The 13,728-nt window shown below is 32.1% G+C and overlaps 1 protein-coding gene across 4 annotated transcripts in view; it reads right to left on the bottom strand.

The window, feature by feature from the left end:
* Positions 1-4,739: 4,739 nt before the first annotated feature.
* Positions 4,740-13,728, bottom strand: part of LOC126881945 (putative fatty acyl-CoA reductase CG5065) — a 210,224-nt gene continuing 201,235 nt past the window's right edge. For all 4 annotated transcript variants that reach the window (XM_050646684.1, XM_050646686.1, XM_050646687.1 and 1 more), the window contains exon 8: positions 4,740-5,682. In XM_050646684.1, the coding sequence (XP_050502641.1) occupies positions 5,478-5,682 (205 nt within the window). In that variant the 3' untranslated portion in view covers positions 4,740-5,477. The remainder of the gene's footprint in view (positions 5,683-13,728) is intronic.

Below are 13,728 nucleotides of genomic sequence, written 5' to 3'. Positions count from 1 at the left end.
AATTGATCTGCTTTATCTATTCTGTTCTGCAAATGCACCAAATATAGAAGATAACACTACGCAATATTACAGAAATTATGAGATCATTACACCATTATTTTAAATAATTGTTAGGAACATTTAATATGTTTAATATGTTTCATATAACGTTATGACATCATTTACAAAAGTACTATACATATAGTAAAATAAATATAATCAGGAAATGATATGTGGCAAATAAAAGCCCTCATTAAGTAGAACAATATCGGTGTATCCTCTAATCTTTTTTAGTGAGTGGATATCGATATATTAAAAAATAACTTGGGCCACGGCCTAAAAAAATAATATACTGCGAATACATTTGCCAAAAAATTAAATATATTCATCTTCAGGGGAGGTTTCTCCATTGTGCAGTGAACACCCAATAAAAGTTAATTAAAATACAGCTTTTTTAAATCTCATAATACAGTGGAACCCCGTTAACTCGGATTAATTGGGACCGCGGCCGATCCGGGTTATCGAAAATCCGGTTAGCCGGAGAAAATGGTAAAAATTAATAAAATATGGTATGCTTACAGATAAACTCCGTTATAATTGTCACACAGACACTGGTAAACCACGTTCGCATTCCACACAAAACCACACATACAAAGCGTCGTCAAAAGTCTCATTCTTAGCTTTATTAGCTTTGCACCGATTAAACTGTCTTTTGTTATCATTTTGAAAAAAAAATTCTTCGATTTTAGTTCTATTTTTCTTCCAATCCGATACTGTAGATGTACCGACACCATAATATAATGTTGCAAGATTCACCTTTATCAATTCTACTTAATGCTTCTAGTTTCTTTTCCATTGTCACTACAACATTTTTACGTTTTGTTGCCCTTATAGACAAAAGACACGCAAACACAAAATCTGAATAAATTTACGAACGATTACACAACGGAAGCGAACAATAATACGACTTTACTACACACAATACCGTCTCTGATGTTATGTTATTTAGTAACAGTGATGACTAAGCCCATTGTTAAAAAAATAATTTTAATAGTCTTTTCTAAACAATGCTAACACAGACAGTTTTAAAAAAATAAAGGATAACACAGGTTCCTGTTGTTTTCTACAATGAATGTGGTGTACCATGAGTCATTTTTACTATGCTATATGTAGTTCAATCCGGTTCCATTATCTCTCAAATATTATATTACATAGAGTTGGTACAAAACCTCGTGAACCTTGAAAATGCGTATGTATAACCGAAATAAAATGAAGCCAAAAACATACGACTATTTTATTTGCTGCGAATTGCGCGACAGGGTCCCATCTGCACCCTGATATTTTCAGTAATGTCGGATTCATCAATCGTTTCGTTCGTATATTGACGTCACCAAATGAATGAATTAGGTTCACGAGATTTTGTAACAGCAATACATTTTTATTGTTGAAATGTTTGTCTGATAAAAATCGGTCCGGGTTAGCCGGAGTTCCGGGTTATCGGGGGCCGACTTATCGGGGTTCCACTGTACTCATAAATATTAAAATATTTTTTTAATCTCATAGAATCATTAAAATATAACTTTATTGATTAATCATATTTATTTGCTCTACGCCGCTGAATGCATGTGGCAAGTGCAGATACTTATGCTCTGGTGCAAAATTCAAATTGAACCAGCCGGTATTAACCTACCCCTGTAGTTAGAAAGAGAGATCTTAAAATCGGTGAAAAAGCATTTCGCCTATCTAAAACAGTGAGGATTTGTGCAGTGCACCCAGAGACTAGTGGAGCGTTTCGATTCACAGTTTGGAATTTTCTTTTGTGGGTTCTAGTTAAATACGGCTAAATCTTAAATACAATATTAATAGTTTTATGATGGAGCCTTATTCAGTGGATTTAATAAAAGAAAATGCAAATAGTTTTGAAAATAGACTTCTTATAAAAATAATGGTCCATCTCAGCCGGAGATAAACTTGGTGCAAGAATGTGCTATAAAAAACAAAAATTTTAAACGTTGCTTTAAAGTTGAACAATATAAAAAACTTCGTGGTTGTGCGGGTGTGATAAACTACATTCTTTGTTTTGTTTTCCATGTTTGGTATTTTCGAAAAATGAAACTATTTCTTCAGAGTGGACAAAAACGGGCCTTCGGGATTTATCTCATTTATCGACAAAAATTAAAAAGCACGGATATTCCCAAATTCATTTAAAAAATTAATTGCAACTCTCAGATATTGGCAGTATTGATGTTCGCCAATTATTAGATTCTGGGTATAGGAAATCAGTTAAAGACTTTAACGACCAAGTTAAAAAAAATCGTTACGGCGCAATGATACGAAATGACCGTTAAATTGAGATGAATCTATTCATGTAAGTTTTATTGAATTTGGGTGACATTATATTATATTCCATAAGATGTGTGCGGTGTCTTTTAGACAAAAAAAGGGCGAGGCTCCAAAAATTTCCCGCGGCTTTAATTCATCGTTTCTATAATTACATTCTTTAATTGAACACTCATTTTAAATTACCGTGAGCCGCCACTGTTCACCTACTATAGAATTTTCAAGTGAATAGCAAATTTATAGTCGTTATATTATTTCTTTTTTATGTTATAGATCTAATCGACTCTTTTTAATTTTCTCGACAACCGCTCACTAGCAAAATTGTAGGATAATCGAACGTTTTCATTCGACACTTACCTTCATCTTAAATGTCGACTACGTTTATTTTACTATAAGTATATCATTATCATCATGTTTGTTGAATTCTTATCGGATTTTTGTTCTTCATTATTTCGGTTAAAAAAATAGCGCTCATCGGCCAGGAGTACTACGGTTCCTATAAATGTGGTGGACTACAAAAATCTTCATTACTTGACTACAACCACGGGTGACGACCTTTTTGTCAATTTTAAACTATAAACTATTTCCTACCAAGGCCGTTGCACGCCGTGAATGACATTCATCCGTCGTTAAAGTACAAACAACAAAATACCTAGTGATCGCCACAATAGAGGAGTGAGTTCTACCGGAGAATTGATCTGATAGCAACTCCATTGGCCAAAGGGTATTGACTGGACTGGTGTATTGACTGGCCACTCACCTCTGCTTAAGGATTGATTTAGGCGTCTTCCAAACCGCCCCAGCACGGTGACCAAGTATTGATTGATCGCTTTTCCGTTCCTTACCGGATTGAGTATTGATTGATCCGTCTCACCTCCAGCACTCTTTCTTATTGATGTGTGTGTGTGTGTACTAAATAATTCATTGTCTTGTCACTTTAATTAACTGTACTCATTGTTCGTAGTATTCAAGGGTGGATCGTAGCGTCGCCAGGATTGAATGTTACCATTTTATTATACGGAAAAGATAATTTTATTTTTTTTTACTAATCTATTAAGAATACAATTTTATTTAAAATAAACTTGTGTTGTACTTAGTCTGGTGTCAGTCTGAGTGAGAGCCACCCGTTACAACTTATAACATAATGTTGATAAATTAATAATAACCTTATACTATCATTATTTTATTGACGTGCAACAGATTGGCGAGAAAATGATCAATATTTTGATCAAAAGTCTTCATTTTTTGTAATAAGATTAAAAGTTATAATTTACCCGGAGTCTTCGGCTTCATGGAATTGGCATCATCGTAAGATACAGAAACATTTTTGACTTCTTGCTGTGCTTACCGCATACATACTTGCATTTTGAACAAACTATGGTTGTTTTTGCCCACTTATTGGCCTTTTTTCTTTTAGATTTTGCTAATTTGACACATGAATGATATTTTCCATTTTGGTGTTGAAGGTATTCAAGGGGATTATTTATAGTCCACTGTCAAGTTTTTATAAAAGTATGAGAAAATGAATTAAATTATAGAACAACGTGGAATGAAGTAAACACTTCTGTTGTATGTAGGCATATGAATTTATTAAAAAATCCTTAAAATTTATCCACAAGGGAGTGGAAGTACAAAACGTTTTTGGTCAAACTGATCATCAACAGTGTAAACGTCCAATGTACAAATAATTGAAAACGGACACTGGACGTTTACACTGATGATGGTCAGTTTGACCGAAAACGTTTTATATTTCCACTCCCTTGAATAAGGATTTTTTAATAAATTAATATGCCTACATACAACAGAAGTGTTTACTTCATTCCACGTTGTTATATTGAAGGTATTCAGCCAACTACAGGGTTTACCCCCTTTTTAAAGTTTTAAATTATAGAAATGCTAATTATGCCATCTAATAGGGCAGTAGTACGCCGATAACTACTAATTATTTGAGATTTTTAGGAACAAAGGTATTTAGAAAATCGGATGTAATGCAATGTTGTGGATACTTTTTAACTCTCCTTGGTACTTCTAGGGTTAAATGGGAGAGCGAGCTATCATAATGATCCAATATCATAGTAATATAAGATGCGTTGTCATTCAAGTTACAAGTTTATTGGTAATAATGTGGAAAATTGTAAACTATGGAGGAGTACTTGTGCGTTTCTTTCTAGAGGAAGCTATAATGGAAGCACTCGCTAGGGAAAGAAAAGGGTTAAATGAATTTGATTTCAAATAGTAATAAGATTATTATACAAACGAACAGCTCCCGGAACGAACCATGGCCAGTGACAAAGGCTGTCGTCGGTTGTACACCCATCTAAACTTTGCGCAGAGAGGATTTCTCTCACCGGCCATGGTTCGCTTCGGGAGCTGTATGTGTTTATTTTTAATCGAATTACCAAATTTAATCATCGAATCTATAATTTTGAATGTTATATTACTTTCAAGAATAACATGAAAAATGAATACCAGCCCTCTGGTAAATTTTGTACCTATCCGAAAACAACAAGAGACTATTGGTATAGTCGGTTCGCTAAACTCAGGCACAACTGGCTATGGAGTGTTCCACGTTTAGAATAGAATATTACGGAGATAGCCCCATGTATTTCTTACTAGCGATAGCAGCGCGGCGATGCCATGCCGTGTTGACCAGAATGAATCGGCAGTCGAGTATCCATACGTACGCGAGAGGTTTGGCAATACTGATCTCCGTAAGCGTAATGTTCTATTCTTAACTTGAAATAAAGATTAGTGATTTTAGTAAGTAATTTTGCCAATTTCGTAAAATTGGCAAAAAAATGATTACCTACTAAATAGTTAATAATTACTAAATAGTTAGTAATTTTGGCAAAATTGGCAAAAAACAAAAAAATTACCTACTAAAATCACTAGCCAGTTGTGTCTGAGTTTAGCGAATGGACACAAAATCTATTTATTTGTCTTGTTTTTATGGATGTCGTAAATGATACAATAAATTGTAATCGGTACCAGAAACATCTGCGAATTATTCGCGTTACATTGTTTGACTTCGAAATCGTTACCAAAATAAAAGCATTCCGTGAGCAATATCTGGCCACAGCTGGAGTTTTTTGTATATATAGAAAAATTACAGCATATTATAATTTCTAAACTAGTAAATTTTTAGATTTATTTGTTTTTTATATAAATGGCAGCATTCTTGCTAAATGTATGAGAAGCCTGAGAGCGTTACTCCAAAGACGCCTCAATGGGGCGTATCTGAGTGTTAAAAAGTGCCACATACACATCACCGATACAACTTGGAATATTTTGTATGTCCAAAACAACTTCGACATGTTTTTTCTAGCTTTTGGTAAGGTAGCAACATCTTCTTTAAATATAAATCTGCAAAAATACCAAACATTAATTACCATAATAAAATGACGCTATATTTTAAGACAGTATTTATTCTTTTATTGATTTAATAAACTTTAAAACGATAAATAACCACTCATCAACACTCAATTGTTAAGAGATTAGTCACAATTCATGTATAAAACACATTATATAATTATAGTTGTTCCATTATACAGGGTGTAACGAAAATACAGGTCATAAATTTAATCACATATTCTGGGACCAAAAATAGTTTGATTGAACCTAACTTACCTTAGTACAAATGTGCATATAAAAAAAGTTACAACCCTTTGAAGTTACAAAATCAAAATCGATTTTTTCCAATATATCGAAAACTATTAAAGATTTTTTATTGAAAATGGACATATGGCATTTTTATGACAGTAGCATCTTAAGAAAAAATTATAGTAAAATTTGGACACCCTATAAAAATTTTATGGGGGTTTAGTTCCTTTAAACCCCCCCAAACTTTTGTGTACGTTCCAAATAAATTGTTATTGTAGTACCATTACTTAAACACAATATTTTTAAAACTTTTTTGGCTCTTAGTACTTTTTCGAAAATTCAGTTTTTATCGAGATATTTTAAATATTTGTCAAATCCACCACATATTTGTATATGGTTAAAAGTACGATTATGGAGACTTGGTAAAAATATGAAAATTTATGTATGATTTACATTTTTAGGTATATTTTGAACCGTATTAAAAGAGAAGCCATAGAGTATCTCGATAAAAGTTGCCTTCTTGAAAAAATACAAAGAGGCAAAAAAGTTTTAAAAACATTTTGTTTAACTAATGGTATCGCAGTATTAGTTTAATTGGAGCGTACACAAACATTTGGGGGGTTTAAAGGAACAAAACTCCCATAAAATTTTTATGTAAACATATTAATAAAGAAGCCGCAACTCGATAAAAACTGCCTTATCGAAAAAATACTAAGAGCCAAAAAAGTTTTAAAAATATTGAATTTAACTAATGGTACCACAATAATAATTTAATTTGAACGTACAAAAAAGTTTGGGGGGTTTAAAGGAACAAAACCCCCACAAAATTTTTATGGGGAGCACAAATTTCACTATAATTTTTCTTTAAGATGCTCCTGCCGTAAGAATGCCACATATCTATTTTCAATAAAAAATCTCTAATAGTTTTCGATATATTCGAAAAAATCGATTTTCATTTTGTAACTTCAAAGGGCTATAACTTTTTTTATGTGCATATTTGTACTAAGGTAAGTTAGGTTCATTCGAACTATTTTTGGTCCCAGAATATGTGATTTAATTTATGACCAATCTTTTCGGGACACCCTGTATATTTGCACAAATGTCATGATTAATTTGCAAACAAGTTAAATCAAAACATTAACTGAAACGTACGTCGATATGTAATATCATTGATATGTGCTGTGAATATTAGGAAATGGCTATTATTGTGAGATGTATTTTATAAAGTTATATTGTACATTTTATAATCAACTAGTTATATAATATAATAATATAACTATATACAGTATGTCCCTGTACGTTGGAACCATATGGAAAACTTTTTTGAAGTTATACTTCTTTAGGCGCGATTGAGAGTAAAATTTCATAATTCTGCGCACATGCGCACACAGACAGTATGTACTTATTGTTTGTTTTTTAACCAAGAGGAGTGATTCAAATTTACCGCGCCGTAATGCTTGTTTCTAATTGGTCCAACCGCAGGCAAGTTTACTCCACTGTTATTCAATTTTGACACTAATGACATTTATAAAATTTTGGCACTTCTGTCATTTTATAGGTTAATTAAGTATATCGGCGATTTTTTGTGTTTTCTGCATTATTCCTTTAATTTTTAGATTTTTAGTCTATTTTTATATAAAAACAGTTGTTTTTAGAACTCTTTAGCGATGTGTTCGTATAATATAATATGTATGGATTATCATCGAAAGCTGATATGATCAACGAAAAAAGAAGATGAATTTGGTGACTTTTCAGTAACTTTCTTGGGTGTGAATCTGTCTTTTTAGTTTACTCCTCTTGGTAAAAAAATAAACTATAGTTACAATGAATTGTTCAGAATTAAAAAAGGCTCCGAACTCTGGAGAGGAAACAGATAAGAGGTAGAGCATTGGACTAGAGATCGAGAGGTCGCGGGTTCAAATCCCGGACGATTCACGTTTTTGAAGATATTCTTCTTTAGCGGCGAATCGATTGAGGGTAAAATTGTACATTTACCGCGCGCCTGCGCACACTGACAGTATGTAGTTCTGAGTTCTGACAGTATTGCTAATCTTTCAAGATAGGTATGTATATATCTGTAACCGTGCAAATAAGTCATTAAAAGAATATATTAGTGGTTTTAGGAAATGTATTATTTATTAAAATTCTTGTGTTTTTGGATTTGTGTTTCCCTGTAGTAAAATAGTAAAATATGTAGGCATAACATTTTTACAGTTTGTCGCCGTGTTGTGTAATTATATCCGAAACTTACGTGTCAATTCAAGTGGCTTGATGGCGTAGTTGGCAGAGCGGTGGGACAGAGAACGCAAGCACACGGAAGGTCGCGGCTTCTAATCCTGGACGATTCATACTTTTTTTATTTTTCGTTATTTTAATAAAAATTTTTTGAAAGTGGTAGATAAGAAAGTTGGTTTAATTTTTAAATAAAATACAAATAACCTGTTAAGTATATTTACTTCATTTAAATTACCTATATAATAGAAGAATATCTTCTTACGTGCGTACAAAGTACACACACATTCTTTTTTTTTAATTTGTGGCAGTTTTAATAAAAAATTTTTGAAAGTGGTAGGTAAGAAAGTTAGTTTAATATTTAAATAAAATGCAAATATAAACAGTTAAGTATATTTATTTCGTTGAAATTATAAAATATCTTCTTACGTGCGTACAAAGTACACACACATTCTTTTTTATTATTAATTTTACGAAAAAAAGTTATTCTTCATAAAAAGCTCTGCATGATCTAAAACGTGAGATTCAACCATCAAATATCAAATTTTATGAATATTATACGAGGTATGTCGAAAAATATGAATTTCGCCCAAGAGTAAAGTAGCTTTATTTTTCACAATAGGTTTGTTCTAGCAAACAGTCAAACTAGTCAGAAACCGTCATCAAACAGTTGGTCAGTGAGAGAACATAATACAGTCACCAGTGCTATCCCCTCTTCTCACGCTGGTCCACTATTCGCTGATGGTTTCAAACCGTTTGAAACTGATGCTAGAACAAACCTAATATTGAAAATTGATATTATGAAAAGTTGTTTGGAATTAAGAACTATATTCTAATATGCAATTACATCCTTCTAATAATAAAAAAAAAAATTGAAAATTTTTCTTAAATTATGGATAACCAACATTATTTTCAGTTATTTCAATTACGATAACTATTTTATAATTAATTTTACGAAAAAAAGTTGTTCTTTATAAAATGTTCTGTGGTCTAAAACCTAAAATGCTCAAATTTTATCAATTTTATACGAGGTATTTAAAAAAATATGAATTTCGCTCAAGAGTAAATAAAAATAACTTTATTTTTCACAATATCGAAAATTGTGGTTATAAAAAGTTGTTTAGAATTAAAATCTGTGTTCCAATATGTAATTACATCCTGCTATGGTTTGTTTTTAAACCAAGAGGAGTGATTCAAATTTACCTCGTTGTAATGCTTGTTTGTCCTTGGTCCAACCGCAGGCAAGTTTACTCCACTGTTATAAAATTTTGACACTAATGACATTTATTAAATTTTGATAGTATTGGCATTTCATAGGTTAATTAAGTTATATCGACGATTTTTTGTGTTTTCTGTGTGATTCCTTTGATTTTTAGATTTTAAGTCTGCTTTTATATAAAAAGCAGTTGTTTTTAGAACTCTTTAGCAACGTATTAATATAATATAATATAATATAATATAATATAATATAATATAATATAATATAATATAATATAATATAATATAATATAATATAATATAATATAATATAACATAATATTTATGGATTACCGTTGAGGGCTGATATGATCAACCAAAAAAGAAGATGTATTTGGTTATTTTTCTAGTGACTTTCTTGGGTGTGAATCTGTCTATTTAGTTTACTCCTCTTGGTTAAAAAATAAACCATAATTGAAATATTCTGAACTATAACGGTACTTTTACTCTTGATCGAAATTCATCTTTTTTGACATACCTCGTATAAAATTTGATATAAGATGGTTGTATTTTAGGATTTAGACCATGCATAATTTTTTACGACGAATAATTTTTTTTCGTAAAATTAATAATACAAGAGTTATCATAATTGAAATAACTGAAAATTATGTTGATTATCCACAAAATTAAAAAAGATTCATTTTTTTTAATTAGAAAGATGTAATTACATATTATAATATAGTTTTTAATTCCAAACAGCTTTTCATAATAACAATTTTCAATATTCTGAAAAATAAAGCTAGTTTACTCTTGAGCGAAATCATATTTTTCGACGTACCTCGTATAAATTCATAAAATTTGATATTTTGATGGTTGAATCTTAGGTTTTAGACCATGCAGAGCTTTTTATGAAGAATAACTTTTTTTCGTAAAATTAATAATAAAAAAGTTTTCCATGTGGTTCCAACTTACAGGGACATACTGTAGATGTTATAATATATTTAACACAATATAAATTTAAAAAATAAACACCATATAAGTTAAACATACATTCCAATAAACACAACGAATGCGCTAATGTCATTGTCACTGAAAATGATAGACATCAAAATTCATAGTAAACAAGGTATCAACCATGCGGTATTGTTTATCCTTGTTTAACTTATTGTGATTTCTGTGAGTAAAAAAGACCTAGTATAAAAAGTAATTCGTGACTAATTTCATGCACGTGCAAAGATTATAATGGAATGACTATAACAATGAACATGTGCAAAGATATAATGGAAGAACTGTAACAATGAACCTTAATAAGTTTGCGGCTTATTGTTACTGCACATCCCTACAAGTCGACTGCATATCCCTTCAAGTATGCATATTATATTTACGAATAGATTTTACTACTAGGATTAGAAACAAAATACAAAATACGCACACAGTATGGTGCAAATGAAAGGAATAAATTCGTTATTTCGTAAATCGTCGACTTTAAGGAAAAATCCCGAAATTGGTCGATTTTTATTTTTAATTAAAATATTTTGGCATATTATGTCATACTAGTGACGTCATCCATCGGGGCGTGATGACGTAATCGATTATTTTTTTGAATGAGAATATGGGTCGTGCGCTGGCTCATTTGAAAGGTTTTTCAATTCTCTATTCAGTAATATAAACATTTACATAATTATTTATACAGGGTATCCAAAACAAAATTTTAAATTAAATTATTTGACAAAAAAGAAGAATGTATTTTACATAAAATACATTTTACAATACTTTAAAAATACATTTTACCTACTGCTGTCAGAAATCAGAAAAAAATGTTTATATCACAAATAAACATTGATTTTCGCTTAAATTAAATGTTCAAACTTCCAAGAGGCAGATGGTTGGCGGGACTTGGCTTGAACATTGAATTTAATCGAAAAGCAATGTTTATTTGTGAAATAAACTTTTTTTCCTGGTTTCGGGCAACAATCAAATTTGAATTAAATAAATTACATACATTCATTTTTTTGTCAAATAATTTAATTAAAAAAAATTTTTGGACACCCTGTACAAATAATTATGTAAATGTTTATAATACTGAATAGATATTTGAATGGCCTTTCAAATGAGCTAGCACACGACCCCTATTCCTATTTAAAAAAATCATCGATTACGTCATCACGCCCAGATGGATGACGTCACTAGTATGATATATTTGCCAAAATATCATAATTTAAAAATAAAAATCGACCTGTTTCGGAATTTTTCCTTAAAGTCGCCGGTTTACTAAATAACGAATTTATTCCTTTTATTTGCACCATACTGTATACAAGACTTAGAAAAATAAATAAACGATATTGAACCAGCAAATAATGTCATAAAGAAGGCATAAAGAAAACTTTATATTTATGCCGCCCATAATTACAAAAATGCCACAAATAAATAGCTTCTGAACAATATAAAGAAAAACTAAAGCTCAATTCCGTATCCCGAATAAAGCACGTGCCTCCTAGTGGCGGGATACGGGCAACAATACATTGGCTTATAGGGCAGTCCTTACAGTAGGGATCCTGGCCTATACAGAAAAATGCGGGCGGGTGTGGGGTAATACTGCATTTTGGTTGCATTGGTGGTGTATTGGCTAAACGTGCAAGGCAGAGTATGGTGCTGATAGAAAAGGCATTCAGGCATCAAATATCCAAAAATCTTTTCAGGCCATAATAATGAAAAGACCTTCTCCAACGCAATAAAAACTTATACTGAAATGATGGCATCTCCTGAGGTAAAATGTTCCGGAAGTAAAATGAGCCTCCGTTCGGATCTCCGGGTGAGGACTATCTCAGGGGGAACACCATTACAGGTTAGAAAAATCAGGATAGGGTCTTGGAATCTTGGTAGTCTTACGGGTAAGAGTCTGGAGTTAGTGGATGCGCTCAAACGAAGAAGAGTTCAAATTGCTTGTATTCAAGAAACTAGGTGGAAAGGACAAAGGGCGAAAGAACTAGGTGAAGGATACAAATTGTGGTATGTAGGGAGTAGTAACATTAGAAATGGAGTAGGTATAATTGCTGATAGTGAAATGAAAGATAACGTAGTAGAAGTTGTAAGAACGAGTGATAGAATGATGTCAGTGAAATTTGTAATTGATAAAGAGGTATTGAATGTTGTGTGTGTGTGTATGCTCCCCAAACAGGTCTGGGTGAGAATGAAAGAAGAGCTTTCTATGACCAATTAGGAGACGTACTGAGTGATATTCCAGCAGAGGAGAAAGTTATAATAGGAGGTGATTTCAATGCACATGTGGGCCAAACCAAGACAGGATATGAAACAATACATGGAAGATTAGGCTTTGGAACTAGAAATGAAGCTGGAGATGACATGCTTGAATTAGCAACAGCATTGGATATGGCGATTGTTAACACATTCTTTAAAAAGAGAGAAGCTCAACTTATTACCTACAAAAGTGGACAACATCAATCCCAAATAGACTACTTCATGATAAGCAAAGAAGACATACGTGAATGCAAGGACTGCAAGGTAATAGTTAGTGAGACAGTAAGTCAACAACATAAGCTGCTTGTTCTGGACATCGAAGTAAAAAGCGAAACTAAACAAAAATATCGGAGAGGACCACAAAAAAGCAAGTGGTGGCTGCTAAAAGATGAGAAAGAAGGTCTATTCAGGAGAAAAATAGTAGAAAAAATATGTTGGAACCTGAAAGGAAGCCCTAATACAATTTGGAGAAAAATGGCCAGTAATATTAGAGAGACTGCTATTGAAATACTTGGGAAAACGTCAGGAAAAAAGTTTGAGGATAAAGACACTTGGTGGTGGTCAAACGAAGTACAAGGAAAAATAAAAGAGAAGAGAAAATTATATAAAAAGTGGCAAGAAACCAGATCGTCAATCTTCAAAGCTATATGGTGGCGAAAAAGGAAGCGAAAGTAGCAGTAGCAAAAGCCAAAGCAGAAGCGTATTCAAACTTATACGATCAACTTGATACCAGGGAAGGCGAAACGAACATATATAAAATAGCCAAACAGAGAGCAAAGAAAGCAAAAGATTTTAATCAGATTAGATGTATCCGAGATGAAAATAATAAAATACTAGTTCACGAAAGGGATGTCAAAAAGAGATGGAGAAAATACTTTGACAGCTTATTAAATGAATAATTTGACAGACAGCCTGTAGAGTCAACGGAGACAGTAGCAGCAATAACCACCAAAATAACAAACGAGGAAGTGGCTCAAGCGCTTCAAAAAATAAAGAAAGGAAAAGCGGTAGGACCAGATGATATTCCTGGGGAAGTATGAAGAGCATTGGGAGAGACAGGAACAAGGTGGCTAGCAGGTCTATTTAATAAAATTATGGAAGTTGGACAAATGCCAGACGAAT

The sequence above is a fragment of the Diabrotica virgifera genome, chromosome 3 (genome assembly GCF_917563875.1).
Source record: "Diabrotica virgifera virgifera chromosome 3, PGI_DIABVI_V3a".
In the NCBI taxonomy this organism is placed as follows: Eukaryota; Metazoa; Arthropoda; class Insecta; order Coleoptera; family Chrysomelidae; genus Diabrotica; species Diabrotica virgifera.
This window is presented reverse-complemented; position numbering and strand designations above follow the sequence as displayed.